Source organism: Manacus candei, unplaced genomic scaffold (assembly GCF_025592945.1).
Source record: "Manacus candei isolate 608988 ecotype Guabito, Panama unplaced genomic scaffold, ASM2559294v1 h1tg000003l, whole genome shotgun sequence".
In the NCBI taxonomy this organism is placed as follows: Eukaryota; Metazoa; Chordata; class Aves; order Passeriformes; family Pipridae; genus Manacus; species Manacus candei.
Genome location: NW_026138051.1, coordinates 5,707,023 through 5,727,349, shown reverse-complemented (window position 1 = coordinate 5,727,349; position 20,327 = coordinate 5,707,023). Strand labels below are relative to the sequence as shown.

The 20,327-nt window shown below is 49.9% G+C and overlaps 1 protein-coding gene across 3 annotated transcripts in view; it reads right to left on the bottom strand.

Moving 5' to 3' along the window:
• GPR50 (G protein-coupled receptor 50) overlaps positions 1–14,673 on the bottom strand; it is a 148,791-nt gene extending 134,118 nt beyond the window's left edge. For 2 of the 3 annotated variants that reach the window (XM_051787542.1, XM_051787526.1), the window contains exon 1: positions 7,000–7,197. In XM_051787542.1, the coding sequence (XP_051643502.1) occupies positions 7,000–7,174 (175 nt within the window). In that variant the 5' untranslated portion in view covers positions 7,175–7,197. Of the gene's footprint in view, positions 1–6,999; positions 7,198–14,569 lie in introns of those variants that run through there. The other variant, XM_051787532.1, reaches the window with a different exon arrangement.
• Between the last annotated feature and the right edge of the window lie 5,654 nt (positions 14,674–20,327).

Sequence of the window (20,327 nt, the reverse complement as noted above, 5' to 3'; positions counted from 1 at the left end):
ACTTCTGAGCCTTTTAATTAATCACAGGGAACAGTTACTTTGGGCCGGTATGCCCACCTTCTCCCTTCCCAAAACGCGTTCCAGCTCATGTTGAAGGACTGTCTGCAACGTAATTAATTATTTACCATTAACTACTTGGCTCTCCAAAAATTCCAGGAACATCAAGTCCTAGGGCAGCAATGTCCTTTGGGGCTGAAAAGAGAAAAAGAAGAACCTTTTCTAGAGACAGGGAAGGGCAAAGGGCTTGGAAGGGTTGAGAAAGGGAGAACAGGAGCTCAGCACTGGGCTGAACCTGGCTTGCTCTCTTGTTCAAAGGTCCATAGGGTGGCCTTCCTGGGTAGGCTGGGTATTATTTTACATGATACAAGATGAAAATCTGACTAATTATAGGATTTTTGTTTCAACTAATTTGTGAGTAACTTTATAGAGACCTATGTGTGTAACAGAATTTTTGTTAAACATTGCAAAGACAAATATTCCTCAGTTCAGAAATGCCAGAATTACTGTTTCTAGTGGAAACCTGATTCATTCCTCTCAAACCATGTATTTATCATATAATCACTCACTTGACCACATACCATCTGGCTCTTAAACCACTGGTACACCTGAAGTGCATGCTGAGTACTGCTGACTTACTGAGTGACTAACAGTGCTTCAACTCCACTCCCCAGCCACACACCCACAAGTTACAATGCTGTGTCCAAGTCCTGCTCCAAACTGGGGTTGTCCTGAAAACCAACACCTGGGAGTAGGGAGAGCAGAGATATCTGCTGGAAGTTACACAAACTTTCATAAAGGGGCTCCTGAGATCCAACACTCCTAAAATACTTGCAATTACATGAAGGGGTTTTTTTCCTCGAAAAACAAAAACAGAAAAAAAAAAAAAAAGAAGCAAACCCAAATATCGATGGCTTTGACCTCACAGAGTTGAGGGGATGGAATCCCCTTGGGAACCCCTATGGAGTTGCATGAAGGACCAATTTAGAAATATTCTGAAGCTACTGCACTCCAAAGCAACTTAGGAGCTGCTCATGCCTGAGGGAGCTGCCGCTTCCTCCAGAGCTCCTGGAGTACAGCATGGGAGCAGCAGAGAACAGGGTCACAAATGCCACTCTGAGCAGGATGGTGGCTCTGAGCCTCCTCCTCAGCACTCTGGGCACCACGCTGCTCCCACAGCCCAGGAGAAACCCAGTGCAGCATTGCTGGAAGGAGGGATGTGCCAGGCCCTGGGTGGGAACCCAACCTGAACCCTCACCAAAGCTGGAACAGCTGAAGGTGATGCTGTTGGAGACCTCTCCACATCAGCTTGGACATGGACCTCTTGGACAGCTCTGACATGGACCAAGCTGTGGACATGCCTGTGTCTCACTATGCAAGTTACCTTCTAGAAAAAGACAGATCAAGACTGTTCCCCACTTTGCACTGCTATTATGCTTGAAGTTCACTCTTCACCTTAATCCAAATTGATTTTGTCAAAGGTTTCATCCTACTGCCACTCCTGCTTCTCCCACCTCCTGCAGCCAATGGCACCACTCCAGCACCTGCCTGCCATGGGGGCAGGGGGCTGCAGCAGAGGGATGCAGGGAGGGATCGACACATCCCCAACTGCACTCCTGCTCTGCCACTCCCAGAGCCCACTCAGGTACACCCCCCACAACAGACCACTTCCAGCAACTTCTCTGCACCAACCCCACAGCCCATGCCATCACCATGCCAAGCCCAAGCCCCAGCCCCAGCCAGGCTTCTCCAGAGCAGCCCTAATGCTGCAGGTACCATTCCCATGGTTGGTGGTACAGGGAGCAGCACTGACAGTCAGCTTGATACGGCGAATTCATCACCAACCAGCTGGGTGAGTCAACAACGAAGCTAAAAGAGAACATTGACATGGATTATCCCCCACCAACAGCAGAGAAGAAGCAGTGGGACCATTTGTCAGCAGCTCATCCGTTGGATGTCACAGGTGCCCATCCCAGTTGGGGGCATGCCAGGTGTCCCCCTCCCACACCAGAGGACACAGCGAGTGGGGAAGGGAAGACCCCGGAGTCCCTGCAACCTTTGAACTGTTTAATCAATAAACAGCACATTTCCCTCAGTAGAGCCCCCCCAAAAGCCCAGCCACCTGGGCAGGGTCCCCCACACTTCAGAGGGCCAGAGGCTGGGTACATCAGCAGCACTGGTGGGAGTCTGCTGTAGACAAATGAATCAGCAGAACAGATGAGCAGCTCCTGAAGCATCTACCCACAATCTACAGCAAGAAGAGATGTAATTTCAGGCTTGTGGCAGATGCTGGAGGGTTTGTGGTGCTAAAAAAAAAAAAATAAATCTCAACACACCTACATATAGATAGCTTTCTAGGACAAGGAAATCCTGCAGTAGCTGAAAGAAAACCAATCAGAGCTCTCAACTGCATTTGAGGTAAGGAAACAGAACATGGTCCAACACAACATCTCTAAAAGGTCAGTTTCCCAAAACTAGAAACAATCAAACAAAAATAACTGAGAGAAAACACCTAAATATAAGTAACTGTGACAATCCTTATTGGGAAATGTTTAAAGATGCCTTAGTAGAGCCCTCCTTCGCACCAAAACCAGCAATACTATGTTTAAAAAAAATGTTTATGTGGTTTAAAATAAGAATTTTTTAAGACAAGACACAAATTTAAAAATAAATATGTAACAAATTGAGAACTCGCTATAAAATTAGAGCTAGAAATCAACACATTTAATAAAGAAAGCTAAAAGATATCAAAATAACTACTGGCAATAGGTACATCAGGAAAAAAAGCAACCATTTATCAATACAATAGGCTTGATGCTAAAAAAGTGAAAGTATCCTGATATACAAGATGGTGGAAATATAAGCAATACTTTTTATCTTTGTAAATAAGGATGACTTAAATCTCAGCTATAGAAGCAAAATTCTCTGAAAAGTCAGTTGGGAAGATACCCAACACCATCTGCTAACCATCCTTCACATCTGTAGCTAGAAAACTTGCACTCAGAGCATATGAAGGAGCTCACCAAATTCCCAACACTGACTTAAAAGAAAAAAAAAAAAAAAAACAAAACAAAACACCAGAAACATGTCCCAGGCCAGCCAGGAAGTTCCAGAGGTCTTGGAATAATAAATAAAAAACCCCGCTCAAGCAAACAAAAACTTAGCACTGCGCCAGTATTTCCAGAGGGCAAACGGCTGACCCGGGAAGTGCAGGCTGGTCACCCTGCCCATGCTCCCGGCAGGGCAGGGAGCAGCCAGCAATCAGGGGGTGGAAACACAACTCCTGTTAGTCAACACAGTTTTCTGGCTGGAGGGCTTGTCAAACGGATCTAGTGTTTCTTCTGAGAGTTTGCATTTGGCTGACAAAGGTAACTGTGTTGACATAATACACGCAGACTTCTGTGTGACGCCTGACTTTGGCTGGTGTGACAGCCCAAGAACAAAATCCCCCACACTGTGCAAACAGCAGTGTATAGTGTATATCCAGAGGATTTAAGAGCCAGTTGAGCCCAGTGACCTCGTTAGAATTATACCTGCACTGCCTGCCCCCACAGAGGTTTTGGATCCCCCAAGAGATGACGTTCCCAAGAGGGAAAAGGGCCCGTGAGGCAGCAGAAATTGCTCTCTGCACACAAAGCTCCAGGCAGCACTGCTGGGAGACGTGGGTTTCCAGGGAATGCATGTTTGGGCTGTGTGCCTAAGTTTGCAGTGAGTTCAGAAGAGCTAGAGAAGGGTATTGCAGAGCCTCTGCCCAGGGAGCAGGCTAACTCATTGAAAAACATTGGCTGGTTTTAGTGCTGATTTTCACACTTGTAAAGCTAGCCAGAGGCAGAAATGGAAAGCTGTCAACTCAGCCATGCCAGCAGCCTTTGGCTGGTCCTGATCCTGCACGTGCCACATAATACATGGCTCACTCATATTATTTCCCACTTGGGTCCTAATCTGTGCTCAGCACTCTGAGCACCTTCCAGTAACAACACTGGACACATCAACATACCTTACACCTTCCCACATGGAAAGTGGAGTAATGTGATTTCTCTTGGTAAGTTTTACAGGGGAGTTCTTTTGCTTCCCAACTCCCCCAGAGCAGGGATATCAGGGTGGCCAGGTTTGTCAGAGTTTTCAATTGCCATAGAAGTTCACCTCTCCCATAAAGACAGACAGACATCTCTCCTGCCAGAGGAGCAGAGTTATTTCCCACGCCCTTCACCCTCAATCACATAATTGTCCTGCACTGTGAACATACAGACCAAAGCCTGCAGCTTTGATTGAACCTCTCTGACCACACAAACAACTACAAGTGTCCGGGTAGCTGAATGTAGGAAAGTTTAACGCCAGCAGTTCTCCAGCAAGACTGACTGAACGCGAACTGTCCATCACAGAGGAAGCCTGTGGCTTTCAGTGAATCCCGATTTCCTCTGCCCACAAGCACCGCCCACCTCCTTCTCCTCATTCAGCTCCAGGCAACTGCTGATATGAGACCCTGCCCTACAGACACACTCGTACTCTGCCCGTTGCAGCTGCGTGCAGAGCAGAGATGCCGAAATGTGACAAGTACTGCAGGGAAGTCCAGGGGAAAGGACCAAAAACCCCATCCTCACAAGAGTGATCACCCACCACGGCTACTGAAGCAGTGCCAGTTACACATCCCAGCCTGAACACAGCTTATCCTGCCAATGCAGTTTTAGGTCCAGCTGGACAACCTTGCATGGGCTTGCTCCAGAAATGGAGGGAACGAAGCTTGGCGCTTCCAGGATTTGACAAGAGCTGACACAGCCATCACAGGTGCCCTTTTCATTTATTGAACTGGCTTAGGGTATGTTTGCACATGAGCAGATAAACTCTTTGTCCAAAGGACTTCAAACTGGCTGCCGGGCTCCAACTGAGCCCCTCTCATTCACGTGGCTGTTCACATGTCAGGAGGAGCATGAACTGAGCTGAGATCCCTGACTTTTTGTCCTGGGTCCAAGAAGGCTGACAGACTGCTTTTTTCCCAACATGGAGAGAAGCAGTATTGTCTGAACATCCTAAACACACATGATCTTCTCAGCAAAAAGACAACAGTTAGATGCTGGTTAGACATTTAATCTTACTGAACTTCAGACCATCACCATCAACCTGACCATGTCACCCTTCTGCTGTTGAACTTTAGTGATTGGGCACAGGCATTCCCAGTTTAGGCTGTGACTGAAGGAGAAGCAGAAGTGAACTCAGGTGAATAAAGCAGGATGGGTCTCCTGACCTTACCACTGCTTCAAAGCCTGTCACACTGAATTCCCCACTCAAGTTTTGTGTACAAAAAGAGCCACCTTCCCTCAGATCAGGAAGGTGAGCAACTTGTGTTAGCTTTACTCATACACCCCAATAGCTTGTATGGAGAGCAGACAACAAGCTACTGACAAGGATTAAGATTTGGAAAATATCTCCATGATCACTTCAAGAGAAAGTTGCTCTTTTCACTTCCACAAGAACTTTAACTCAACTCACAGCAGAGGCAGTCTTAAAACAAGAAACACATTCAAGCGATTAACAGTTTGAAGGTAATAAAAGCAGTTAATAGACTCAAATCTGCTTGCTTCCCAACCAGCCAGATAACATTAACCACTAGTTATCTTGGGAGAAGGGAAGGGTGTCTCTTTTTCTTTCCCAGAACCACTGATCACAAGCTCGCAACACCCACATTTTAAAGCAAAGCTGAAGGGAACAGCAAATACCTTTTCCAACCATACTAAATTTCTCATAAACCCAGTACAGCATGTCTGTGTACTGTGGGTACTAGGGGCAGCGTTTTGTGTACCAGTTAAAGAGCAACTCACCTGCTCAAGCCAATGGCCATTTCTGTACTACCTATCATTAATGAATCAATCAAATATTAAAGGCACTGGGGAGAAATTGTCCCGTCAGCCTTACCCATCAGGTACTTTTACAGAACTCTGTTGAGTTACTCCATAGTCAGGGAGGACCGAGAGAGACAGAGATCAGCGTCTCAAAATGCTTACAACACATCATGAACACTGGAGATATTTCATTAAAACCACTTTACAAGCTATGAAACTGAAGGTCATTTTATGTCTTTCTCTATAAAAGCAGACAGCGGTGTACTCCTCAGCAAAACATATGCTACAGTACAGTTTAAGCAACACACTACTTGAAACTCCTTACAGAGCAACTTACATCCAATATTACTTTGCTAAAATTGATATCCAGTACTATTTGTTAAAATAACAAGACTTTGAAGGAAAAAAAATTTACACCCTCAAACCATAAAGCCTTCTTAAAGACGTTTAATAGTATCCACTGCACAATTTTCCTGGATTAATTCATTAGGGAGGTTAATACATAAGGCTTCAAAGCAGACTTCCAAATTACCCATGGAAAAAATCATGTAAAATCTTACTCTGCTTTCAGCATCGCAGCTTTACGATGAAAATACTAAAACATTTGCAAGGCTGGAACACAAAAGCAAGTGTTCAGCGTTGTAATGGACTCGTCTCAAAAACCCGAGCGCTCTTCCTCCGCACCTGACACGGCACTCGGAGTTCTCACCTGCGCCTCTGCCCCGCTCCTCCCAGCGCGGGTCGGGTGGAGGGACGTGGGTTTTACCTGAGTTCGGGCTCCTCCACGTGCAGCTGCCTCTGGGGGACAGAAGTTTCGAAAAGTCGGAGGACAGCAGCAGCGGGACGGGACGGACAGAGAGCGAGCCGGGAACCCGACGGCAGCCCGCTCACCGGAGAGGACAGACGGGCGGGCGCTGCTCCGGCTCCCCGGCAGCTCGGACCCGTCGGCTGGGGCAGCTCGGACCCGGGGGTCCCCAGCGGAGATGCCCTCACGGCTCCGCTGCGGGGCTGCGGTCCTGCCCCCGCCGCCCCCCGCGGGCTCCTGCCCCGCCGCCAGCGGGCCGCGGGGCCGTGCGGGGCCGGAGCAGCGGAGCCCGGGGCGCGGTGCGGGGCCGCTCCGCTCCGCTCCGCCCGCCGCCGCCCCCCGCGCCCGCCCCGCGCTCACCGGCGTTGCGGAGCTTCTTGTTCCGCAGCACGGACAGGATGACCAGCGCGTTGCCCAGCACGTCCACCACGATGGTGAAGATAAGCACGGCCGCCAGGCCCGTGGCGGCCCCCGCCGCCGGGCCCCCCTCCAGCCGGCAGCCCGGGCAGCTCCCGTTGCTCCCCGGCCGCTCCATGCGCGCCTCTGCCCGCGCCGCCGCCGCCGCCGCCGGGGCCCCTCCTCCTCCTCCCGCCCCGACGGCAGCGCTCCCCGCCGGGCCGGCGCGGGGAGGAGCGCACCCCAGGCCCCGCGCGGGCCCGTCCCGGGGCGCTCCCGCCGCCCCCTCCCCGCGGCGCCGCCGCCCTGCCCGGGGCGGGGGCTCGCGGTGCGCGGGGGCTCCGCGCCGCTCCCGGGCCGATGGCGCCACCGCGCGGCCGCGCCGGGCAGCGCGGGGCGGGCCCGGGCGGGGGGACCCCCGCACCCTCGGGGGGGACTCGCCGACGGCCGCTCGGGGCCACCGGCCCCGCACCCCCTGCCCGCCCGCCCGCCAGTCACCCTCCCGGCCGGCCGGGAGCGCCTCCAGCCTGCGCTGCTGCCGGGACGCTCCCGCCCTCGGACGTTTTCCGAGTAGCTGAAGGATTCCCTCTGCCTGTATTTCCCTCTGCCTGTGTTTCCCGCTGCCCCGCGGCTCCGCTCCCAGCCAGCCACCCCCGAGGCAAACCCATCCCCACAGGGACTTTTTTCAACCACTTACGCCACGGAATAATATACCATTCGCTTTCGGTGTAATACCTTTTACCGGTTGCAATGTGTGCGATGCGGAAGCCTCAGCAACAATTTAAACTCGAGCCAGCGCCCTGGCACGCTTCTCAGCCGCAGGAAAACAGCACGCAGCCGGGATTCCCGCAGCCCAGACCCGCGGCTGGGGCTTCCCGGCACATTCTGTTTCATTCCACACCAGCATGAGCGAGAAGAGACCAAGCCTCTGTGGTCAGACTGTGGCCGCAATACTGCAACCACATGAACTCTCAGCTTTGTTTAGAAAACAAAATCAGAACATAAGTTTTACGGATAATATGGAACTGTAGAATGGTTTGGATTGGGACAGACCTTCAAGATCACACAGTTCCAATCCCCTGGCTGTGGGCAGGGACACCTTCCACTAAGACCAGGTTGCTCAGAGCCCCATCCAACCTGGCCTTGACCACTCCCAGGGAGGGAGCATCTACAACTTCTCTTCCAGCTCTTTTGTAGCCCTTTAGGTACTGGAAGATGCTGTAAGGTGTCCCTGGAACCTTTTCCAGGCTGAACAACTCCAACTCTCTCAGACTGACTCCATAGCAGGGCTGCTCAGCATCAGTCAGGACGCTGTGCTGGAGCCCGGGTGGGGGCAGGACAGAGGGCAGGGGCGCTGGGGCTGCCCATCGCCACCTCCTCTGGCTTCGGCCCAAAGCCACCCCTCTGCGTGCAGGTCAAAGTGCCCAAGCAAACATAGAGCCTGTGTCACAACCCGTCATGGGGGTTTTACAACTGCCCGGTCGAGTGAATCAATAACAAAGCTGAAAGCGAACGCTTTGATGGCTCATTCCCCGCCGGCAGAGTACAAGCAGCAGCACAGCACAGCCGAAAACAGCAGCAAACAGGGTCTGTCCCAGGCTGGTGGTGCGAGTTCAGAGCCAGCCCCGCATCTGCACTCAGACCTTTGATGAGACAACCTGCCTTAAATGTCTCTTTCCCTTTTCCCCGTGGCTGGAGACCACTCAGTTTTGAAACAAAAACGGAGTTTTTAAAGGTAATGATCAAAGTCCTGAATTCTCAAATTGTAAAAGAGCATTTTGGCTTGAAGTTGAGCTTCTTTGGGCTTCCTTTTGACTCTGCACTGAATTCTGCATAGTTTTGCAGACTTTTAGCTGCTCTGTGTTCAGGACCTACCTGTGGTACAGAAGCAGGGTCAGCTCATATGGACAGATCCTTTCAGCACCTTTCACCTTCACTCTGCTCTTCCCTGACAGCTTTTGCACCACTTTTAAGATGCTCTCGGGTGGTTTTCAGCTGTGGAGAGCTGGGACGTGACTTCAGAGGACCTGAACTTTATATACAGGTGTGTTGGCAAGAGCACCAAAGCTGCCCAACTTATTTTGGTGCATAATTTATACCTGCAAAAAGCAGCCTTCTTCCACACCTTGGTGTGTGTGCCCTGGATGGGAAGGCCTGCAGAGCTCTACCAGGCACGTGTGCATCTGCACAGTTGCAGCAACTAATCTCTCGTAAGACACTTAGAAGAAATTTTGATAGATGTAGTGAGCAACGAGAGTGATTTAGATGAATGATATTGAGGCTGTTTCCTCCCACCTTCCTGCTAAATGGTCTCCTCACTGCTTCAATTAAGACAAGACTCTAGGAGGCAGTGGCAAGGGAAAAAAATGAAGGTAGAGGTATCAATAAGACCTTTTTAATTACACTTTACTGGAAACCGCTGACATAAATCATACTGAAATAAGAGTATCCCCAGTGTGTTAGAAGAATTTAGGCTCATTTGCTTGTGCAAGGATCATGAACACGATCGCAGGAGAAGGCAACTGAATTAGAGTCAGAAACCAGAGCTCTTCAGTACCCAAACTACACTGGGGAGGGTGTGTACCTGTATGCAAACAGGAAGATCAAGTAGAATGTAATCACTGTAAAATGTTGAAGCACCATAAATGCACACTCCTTGTGCAAAAATGTCACAGCTTTGGTAATGGTGAGGCTGAGAGGGGCACTCCTGCCGTGCCACTCACACCCATCACAGCAGCTATGTGCAGAGAATTGTTCATCCCTCTCTCTGTGCCCCTGCCTCGTGTCCAGGGGCACAAAACACCCCCCCTTCCCAAACCTACCTACCAGGGCACACAGCTTAGTAAGAGTTAATCCAGGTATACTGTAATAAATGAAAGCTTACATAATTGAAAAATAGCTGAGGCATTAATCTTCCTTCTCACTACCATGAGTCCTCTTTAAAAAGATTATTTTGTCTTCAGAGACAGCTTTAATGCTACTTAATGAATCGCTTATAAATGAAGGATTTTTTTTCTCCTCCTATACAGGGAGAGGCTGACTACTACACTGATTTTGTCACAGAGACAATTAACTTTTGTCAAATATACAAAGACAATGGCTGTTCTCCACAAATACTACTCTACAGAATTCGGCATATTTAAGGCCAATTTGTCTTGCTATTTTGACTGAGCCTGATAAGTGACAGTGACATACCCATTCCCTTTAGCTGGACCTGGGGAACTCCTCATGCTTACCAAAATAATTAGTGGCCCCCTGGGCATTCCCTAGAACACGTAGGTTAGCACTGGATAAGGAATACCAGGATGGAAAATCCAGAATTCCAACATGAGCTCATTCAAAGGTGCCTTGGTGTCCCACTTCAAAGGAAGGAAGAGACATGAGAATAAAGCAGAAAGACAGAAAATCAGGGCACCAGGAAACCTCCCCCTGAACTTCTATGCTGACTTAGTTGCAGGCAGGGTGCAGGCAAGGTGTCTTTGATCTGTAACTCCCTCCCTGCAAAAGCAGGCACCAGGAGCACAGGGACCACCAGGATCACAGGGCAGGTTAGTGGTTTCCCTAGAGCAAATAACTCAATTCTGTCCTTAAATCCAGCATGTGTCTGGGAAGCAGAGTTGTTTCCAAACCATTATCAGAGAGGGAATCACCATTATCCACCTGCAGCTCTCTAGCCAAACACATACAGCGGTAGTTCCTCTCTCCCAAACTTTTTCTTGTCCATTTGGACTGTGCAGCTGTTTACTGCAGAGGCAGCACAGCCGTCCTGCGCATGGCGTAGGAGAATCCCAGTCTTGGGAAAAACAGCACTGGCTGCTTCAGCAATAAACAGATGAGTACAGTAGCTTGCCCCGAGCTGCCTTCGCAGAACAGATCAACAAACAAGCGGCTCTATTTGTGCCGTCGTGCTTGCCTGGAAACTCCAGACAAACTAATAACCTCGTGTTCAGCCACTTCCCCTCTTTGTCCCTGGAGCAGCAGCCTCACGCAGAGCTCACAGCTCACTCACCCAGAATAGGCCTTTTTGTTAATCGTCCAAAAAGCTGCGGACACAGGCCTGTTCATTCAGCTCAACTGCTTAACACTGCAATCTAAATAAAAAGGGAAAGAAGAAAAACTTTGTATTCCTTTTCTACCCTGAATATTAAACGACACCATCAATGTTGCCTTGGGACGCAACATCAAACCACTTCCTTTGCTCCAAGATGGGATTTAGGAAGAATGACTTTGAGGCTGACTTGCCTTTTCAAATCTCCCATTTTTTTCCCCCCATCTCAAACTCAAGGATGCAACATGAATGAAATCAGAATTAGCCTCATTACAAACAAGCAAGGGAGGGTGACCTAGATTCACTCTGCCTCTCAGAAGGAAGTGACGGCAAAAGTTTAAAACCTGTCATACGGGGCTGTCGGCTGCAGCACATTTGGGTCAAAGTTTGTTGCAATCAAATCGTGCTTTCTGAAAAGGCTTTTACTGGTGGGATGATTTGTATGGCAGAGCTGAATTATGCATGGGATTTGTACAGTCTCTGCTAGCAAATAACTCCAGCCCTTCCGATGCGTGCGCAGAAACTCCAGCTCTTCCCTGCAGCACCATCAGTGGCTTGAACCCAGTTCCGTGTCCCTGGGCACACACCTGCTGGGCATTGGGGTAGCTCTCACCACCAGCTGTGTCAGGCAGCATCCTGCGCTGGGCCAGGTTAGAACAGGTCTTGCTACAGGTCTTACTACAGGTCTCAAGGTGCTAGGACAAAACGTGGGGGTTTTCAATGATTTTACTAAATCCTGCCCCAAAAAAATCCCAAATCAGAGGGCCTGCTCCCAGCAAAGGCAGCCTGGTTGCTGTGCAGGCTGCCAAGGGAGGATGTTCAGCCCAGTGGTAGCAGAGGACTCTGCCCAGGTGACAGTCCTGCAGAAGGAAAGATATGGAAATGATCCAGCTGGTGGGGTTTGGGCCTCTAGGAGATAAGACTGGCTACCTTCCTGAGAGCCTGGAGGGAAAGCTCTCCTCTCCATGGATAGTGTCCAAGCAGAGGTGGTTGCTCTTATCTTCAACACCCCCAAAAGTTTGTGCAGCACCTCAGACATTCAGCATGGCTCAGGCACCTTGCCTTGTCGGGCGGGAACAGTGTGAGACAGAAACTGCTGAGGTGCTCTGGGGACTCTCCCCTCCACATTCCCGCCCTTCCCATCCCCTACTTGCACTGCAGTTCACCCAGATGCACACCCACTTGCAAACATTCTGCCCACACCAAGTCCAAGCTGCTTTTCCAGCTGGGGACAGTGCAAGCCATTGCCATTGGCAGCTGCTTTCCAGTGCTAAGGCTGAAATTTGCCACGGTCACCCTCTGCAAGGAGAGAAACAACTGTCTTAAGAAAGAAAAGAGCTTTCCCTTTTCCCCAAGCAGCCCCTCCTGCAGCCTGGACTGTGGGAGCTGTGACTCGAGCAAACTTGAGGAGCACTTGGCTCTTAACTGCCTTGCTATGAGGCAGCAGCATGGGAAGGACAGTGCGACACACTGCACTCCAAATATCAAGCTCTTAATTATGTCCCAAACAGCACCTCTGCGCCTGCAGTAATGAGGGCTCAGCTACATCCGCGGCTGTTAGTGAGATCCTGTTTTACTTCATCCTCATTATGGGAAATAGCCTGCTCAGATCCAGCAGCCGGTGGAGATGTTTCCTCTTGTGAAGCAGATTGCTTTCCCCTGTCAATTATGAGTAGAGAGCTCGACAGCTCTGCGCAAATTGCTGGGTGAGAGCATAAATAGGAGGACATGGGAACCGATTATGGTCTTGGTGGCAGGCTTGCTTAAAACTGGCTGATGGGAACACGGGGGTCAAGAGAAATAAAAAGTGGAGAGGGGATGGGGATGATGGCTGGCACAGCAGTGCCGTGAAGCCAAGGAGGACATGTGGTACCCACCTGCCCCTACGGAAGTGCAGCCACCCACAGCGTCAGCGTGGCAGAGTTAACAGAGGGGCTGCAGCCAGTTGACTCCAAAGCCAAAGTTTTTTCCCCAGTGAAGAGATTCCCTTTCCTCAGGCTGCCACTTTGGTACGTATCAGCAATGTGCAGCCCCCAGATGGGAAACTCTGCACCCCTTGGGGAAAGGGAAATTATTCCCTTCTCTTGGCGTACTCACACCAAAAGCCCTGATTTCACTGGACACTCCAGCACACCTGCAAAGCTCCACAGCATTTCCAAGGGGTGAACAACCAGGTCTCTGGGCTGAGGTTGCACACCAAACCTTTACCCAGTGCACTGGTGCTCACACTGCCCACAGCAGCTGCCCTTACCCATAGAAGCCCAGAACTAACTTTCATCATAAACAGTCTCTTGTCTTGGTGGGTTCCCTTTCCAGAGAAAAGGATGAGAAAATGTGTGTGCATTTTAAACAACGATCTTGGAGATGGCTTCTTAAGCCCTACAGACCTTGCTGGCTCCTCCCAGGCCAGGTTGCCAGTCCTGCTGCCCTGTCAGACCCCTGGCGCCTGCCTTTAGTCCTTCCTTTGGGGAAGGAGGTAGCAATGTCTCTTCTGCCTATGGATTAGCCCAGAGTCAGGGCTGATTCAGCAAAGGGACAACTTTCCTGCAGCAAACAGCTGAGTGCCCATCTTACAACGATCACTTTGCTCTGCCCTATAACACATGATTGCTCATGAATTTCCACTGGTCTTCAACCCACTCCCCATTGCCTGATCCGATCTTCAGCTGCCCCTGTACCTTCTGCTGCCACTGTAAGATCCACACCAGCACCCAGCATTTGTGTGAAGCGTCACTCACGCCTGCTCTGTCCTGCCCATCTCTTCAATAGCTCCATCCAGAAACCTCCTACTCGGCATCAGCTCTGCACACTTACACCCGTCAGCATTTTTGCAGGCTCTGCAGAAGGGTATTGATTCCTGCTCATAGAGCAGTTCTGTCTGAAGAAAAGCCATTGTGTTTGCCTACGTGGGCCTTGAAAGCTGGCCCCTCTGTGCCATGCAGATCCCTTCTTCACTCTTCCGCTTCTGCCATGCCCACAGACATGCTGGGAAGTGGGGTTGCTCACCTGCCTCACCCCAGCCACTTTGCTTTCCTTCTAGACCCTGCAGGCAGTGCTGCCTGTGATTTATTTCCTTGTATTTAATTCTGCTAAGTCAGAGACACCAGAAATCTGCAGCTGGCAACTCCAGGCTGCTTTCCAGCTTCTCCATCCAGACCTGCCAGCAGACGTTTTCAGTTTTGGTTCTCAGATCTCCACTACAGTCTGGTCTCAAAACAGCAAATCCACCAGCCCTCCAACTGTGCACGTTCGACTGCACAGCTCCTCAAAGCTGCTACAAACGAGCTGCAAGTTCCTCCTGCTCCTCAGGAGAAGTGGGTATCCCTCGGATGTGTCTTTCTTTGGCAGAAAGCAGTACCCTTTGGATCTCTTGAGCACAGTTTGGTGCCTGGTTTTCCCCTCCTCCCTGATTGTAGACTCGTAAGCAAAGACAGCTCCTCAGATCTGGAGGTGTTAAAATTCTCCTTTATCAGTAACTCCACTTACCTCTGCAACAAGGTGAAAACTGTGCTTGCATTTCTGCTGCTTTCCTGGAGAATTTAAGGGACACTAAGCTGTAGAGCATCTGTCCTCCTGCTGCCTTTCCCTCAGCTCCTGGGTGTGCTCTGCCCTCCCCACAGGCATTTCTGGGCACAGGTTTTATTCAGTCATGGAGAAGAAATGAGAGCTGCAGTTCATAACTCATAGGAAATTTCATTTAAAGTTGAACTAGTAACTTGAAAGAAGAGAGATGGGAAGAAAAATTTGGGATTTGCATGTCTCAGGTTCACCCTACTCTCCTAAAACCTTACTGAAGAAAGCAAATTTGGAGTTTTAACATTAAGTCAGTTATAAGGTTTAACAGGGTTGTACCCACTTAAAATGAAACCCCCAGTAGATGGGATGACCCCCGCTCCAGTCAGGGCTTGTCCCTGCTCCCAACCAGGGGCCAAGTGCTCTCCCCAGGCAGAGGGGACTTGAGCCTGGCATGCAGTGTGCACAAAGTAGCCTGAAGGAAAAGGCAAGGCTGCTGAAGGAAAGCTGGATGCAAACTTATCTCTCTGAGATACAGAGAGCTTGAAATTAAATATAAATTCAACTATAAGGAAAGTTGCCAGAGATATTTAGGATTTGTATATGTACGTTACATATATATACACATACACACACGCATATATATATATAAAGACCAACAAATCCTATCTGTGTGCAACGTGGGCAAGATGTTGCTATAGTAATCTTAATTTTACATTCCTTACATTTAAAAGAAGATTGTGAGTTGTTTGGCACCCAAACTGTCTTTTTGTTACAGCATGTGCTGCATTTAACTTAGTGGGACTCTGTTCTCCGCCTCTTGGAGCTATGGAAATAGAAATAATGACTAACAATAATGTCATCATCATCACTACATGGCAGCCTTGGATTCAGTTTCCTTTAAAAAAAAAAAGGAAAAAAAAAGAAAAAAAGAGGCAGACAGATAAAGAAACAGGCTGTGCACGTTAGCATTGAGTTTAGGCTTGGATGTGGACATGTCCTGGAGAACAGGCATTGGGAGCTGCAGGGGGAACAGGGGAGTCCTGGGTGGGAACAGGAGAGCAGGGGCAGAGGAACCAGAAGCCATGTCTACCACTGGAATGGGAACATCCTTTTCTCATCTCCCTCAAAGAGCAAAAGCAGACAGTGCCTCAAGGCCACCCCCCAACACCTCTGCCCCTCTGCAGCTACCCCCTACTTTGGTCCCCCTTCCTGAGAGGGGTGTGGGGTCTACATAGTGGGCCTCCGAAAGCTGGAGACCCAAGCCCTCCCAGGGAAGAGGACTGGCAGCACTCTGCCTTCCTGGATCTGCTGGAGCTTCAGGTGGCAACAGACCTGGGGAGGTGTGAGGCTGGGGATCTGTGTGGCCCATGGGCACATCCCATGCTCTGCAGAGACAAGCACTGACTTCGTACATCCCCATCTGACATTGGCTCCTGGGAGTGTTTCTTCTCTCCAGATTGATGGCATTTACAACTGCAGGCATCTTCTCAGTCATCTGTGATCTCTGGCCATGAGCAGGTCTCTTTGGGACATTGAGTGACAAGTGTTGTTACGGTGCCAAGGAGATCGGACTCTCAACTGCCTGTGGCAGGCAGATTGCTGTGAAATCGTGATTTATCTGGAGTTAGATTAAGTTATGTCTCTCTTTCCTGCTTGCCCTGGCAGTGGCTGCATACAGGTGTGCTGTTTTTCTTCCTCTAAACAGGAGAATGCAGGGCCATTTACCAACAGCTAGAGATCAGAAGGTGCCCAAATGTAAACTCCAGGACAAAGCTCATCTGAACATATTTGAAGGAGGGAGCTGACAAGTGACAAACAGCCAGAGCTGAGTTTGCTCTATTTTGGCTTATGCCATTGCTTGGGGGAACACAGGAAGGGAAAACAGGTGAATTATTGTCACCTCCAGACTTAAACAAATGGAGGCTTCAAACAAAATTGCATTGCTTAGACGTTCAGAGAGGGAAATATTTACCTCGTGTGCAGAAATAAATGTTAGAGTTTATGAGTCACATAAAGCCTTTTATGCTGAAAATCCCTTCTGGATGAGGATGGGGATATTTCTCATTGTGGTCTTGATCCATCCAATTTATTTGTGGAGCAAAAGGATCAGTGAGGGCCTTATTCTCCAGAAGACCTGGCAATGGGAAAAGTTCTTCCAGTAGGGGCTGGATGCCCACCTGTCCCTCCCCATTCTGGCCCATGCAGGTACCTTTGCCCACCCAGGCAGCTACCATCGCCCCTGGCAGGACAAGCTCATGCTCCCTCTGCACCAAGGGTTTTGGCTGCAATAATAGGGTTTCTGTGCCACATGACTGCTCCCCAGAGCCAGGGGGGTGGAATGAGACTGCTTCAAAATGCCCTGTTCAGAGGGAAACCCAGGCTTTGGGGGCGCATGAGAAGCTGAGCAAGGTGGAGCACAGGGACAGGCAGGGTGGGCAGGAGGAGGGTGCTTGCTCTCTCTTCCTGCAGCCCTGAACAAAACCACTGCACCAGGACACAGGATTCCAAACACTGGCATCCATTCCTCTCAGTATATTAGAGAGAGGTATGTGTGTACCAATGCATGGATTAATGGATGAGCCAAAGAGTGGCAACACAAGCCTTTGGGGGTGCTACATCCCAGCTGCTGGTACCACATTCCAGGGAGACACACACCAGCAGATCCTGGGGGAGGTAAAGGCAGGAAAAACTCATTCATATACAAAGGGTTTGGGTCCTTGGGTGACTGGTAGTGAGCTCAGGCAGCACAGAAGGAGCCTGCCCAGATTTCTCTGACTTTTGGAAAAGACATTGCTACCACAGGAACCTCAGGCCTTAAGGAAAACCACCATTTCCTTCATCGCTGATGATTTATTTGGGAAGAAGCCTCATTTTTCACTGATCGTATTAGAAGCACAGAATGGATTACAGCATGGAGTAACCTTGATAGCTGAGAAATTCAGTGTATGCAAATGTGAGCCTTAAATGGCTCTTTCTGTGAAAGATTGCCTGTAGCTGGGATGCGTTTGAGATGTGGCACCAATGAACGGGTTTGTATTTAAAAGCAGAGGCTCTGCCACAAGGTACAACACAAGGTCTACTGACATCTACAAACTGCAGCTATTCCCTGTGAGCACAACTTGCTGTTGTGCTCAGCAGCAAACCTGCTCCTTTTGCTGCAGAGCCCCATGCCCTTCGGGATGCCTGGTACACCAGCACACATGCACCAAAAGACTGTTAAAAACAAACCACTAAGTCACCTGCAGAATCCACAAGCTCTCAGGGCCACCCATACTGTTTCCTTGTACCCAAACTGCAGCCCAAGAATGGCCAAAAAGCAGCACCAAAGGCCCAGGACTGTTTCATCCTCTCCCACCTTCTCCAGCCCCTCAGAACTTAGGCATCAGAAGGGAGCAGGTACAGTTGTGAAGAGGAATGAGGTGAAACTTTTGTTTTTCCTGGACTGATGCTGCCCACTGCCTAGATTTCCTGGACTGATGCTGCCCACTGCCTAGATCACTTGGTGCATTCTTGTTTAGGCATCCCTTGTGGACCCAGGCTGGACCCACCACTTCCAACTAGCACAGGGATGGACAAGGATGCACAGAGATGCTGTGCAGTGTGTGGCAGCTGCCTGAAGATGGCAAGCCAGTACTGCAGTTTATAATACATGCAAATAACCCTGCTGGAAGAAGAAGGGGGCTCCCTACAAATAAGAGGGCTATATTTTCTTGGTAGCCCATGTAATGCAGGAGAAGAATTTAAATTGTGGTGTTTATCAAACAAGTCTGAGCCTTTTTTTCTTTCCTTTTCTTTGTTAAACGCTGCCCATCTTACAGAATGTTGAGCAGTGCTCCTGATACTGCACCAGTTCTCAAGCCCAAATGCAAAGTCTAAGGAAGAAATTGCAATGCATCCTTTGGCACCAGGGAGCCGTAGAGCTAGTGTGTGCATGCAATAATTTATCCTAAGCCTTCTAGTGGCATTTTATGTCTTTTTGCTGTAGTGCTATTACAGCTTTGATTACTCCATTTTTATGTTTGTCAGCACAGCATATGGGCAAGATAATTTGTATTCAAAGTATTAAACTGGTAATGTAAATTATTAAAGACCCAATTCATAAATGCATTACACACCATATGCAGATTCCTTCCCCTTAACTCTCCCCTCCTCCTCCTCCTCCTCCCCATTTTGCAGACCTGGCTTCACACAGTTGGAGCAGGAGCAAGATCACTGCCAGCTCCCACCGCATGGGCACCAGGTTCATCCCAGTGGATTTCAGGTGATCCAGACTCTTCCTTTTCTTGCTGCCCCCTGCACAACTCATTCATGCTCAGGTGCCTGTTGCCCATCACGTCATCTCACTTTGGCATCTCCAAAGACACGACAAGAGAAGAAACTGTTTCCCATTTTTACCCCAACCATTTGCAGCAGAGCACCCTCCAAAGTTATGTACATCTCTCAGTGCAGCCATTGCAAGGAGGTGTTGGAATGGGCACAGGAGAAGAAGAAGACAACCACTGTGAAGGTCCCACCTCCAGCTCCACACATCACAAGGGCAATGGCAACTTGCCTCTGGTCTCACGGCAGGGGCTGCTGTGCCTGCGGGCAAATACCCAGCCTTGTGGGCAACAGGTCACCTCTCCCCATGCTCAGCCCCAACAGGATTCCAGCAGCCACTCCAAAGGGCTGGGGGCAGTGAAACCCCCCGATCCTACAGGGAAATTGGGCTGTTCAGCTGCAACCCTTCTGATAACGGGCAACTCCTTTCAATAGCTGTTTACCAGACCATACACAGCACCATTGTGTTGAGCAGATGCCGTCTTCTGTTTTTCTCATTACCAAGATTTACTGTCTTATAAGCTTATTATTGACCGAGGCTTTAGGCTTCCTTTGGGGCTGAGGCCGAGGGGGATGCAAACTCCCAGCAGCTCCTGTTTGCAGGAGCATCCCCCGCTGAAGCTGGGGAACTGACCTGGGGCTCAGGGCTGCCTCCTCCAAACCTGGACCCTCCACTCACAGCAAAGGCTTTGCCAGCCCAGAAGAGTATCAGGGAGCTGCAGGGTGCCCTGTCCCTGCCATGGGGCTCCTAAAACCCCTGGGCAGCCCCTCAGGCTCTGCCTCTGGCATGGAGCAATTCCAATGCATTGAGCTGCTGGCAGAAGAATTGGGACCGTGATGCTTAACTGCACTTAGTCTGTGTAAAATCTGGAGTCCCCCCACAGCACAGACACACCTTTCTGGCCCTGCTTTTCAGGTAAAACATACTCTTCCTCTCATCCTGGGATGAAAAGGAGGATTTTGAATCCAGCTTTCCAGAGGTTTGGCTTCCAGGGTGCCCACAGGTGATGGCAGCAGTGTTGTACCACTCCTCCAGACCTCCATCTCTCCAGACAAAAGGTGCAGCCAGCACAGACCGAGAGGCAGGATCCTCAGTGTTCTGATCCCAACAAAGGAGTTGGTTTACCTGTGTACCCACACACCACCCAGCACCTGCAGGTCGCCCTCAGCAGCAGCTCCCTAAGCTCACATGGAGAAAATATAAGACATCGCATTTCAGCCCCAGTAGGTCATAGAGGCGCCAAGTAAAAATGCTGCCAGTGCCTGCCAGGACCCAGCTCTGCTCCCCAGTAAGGTCTTCACAAATAAAAACAAGGCAGTTTTGCCAAAAACAGGTGATAAAAAAGGGCAGCTCAGCAGGAACCGCCACCCATCGGTGCTGTACCCAGAGCACCACGGGCCAGATGAG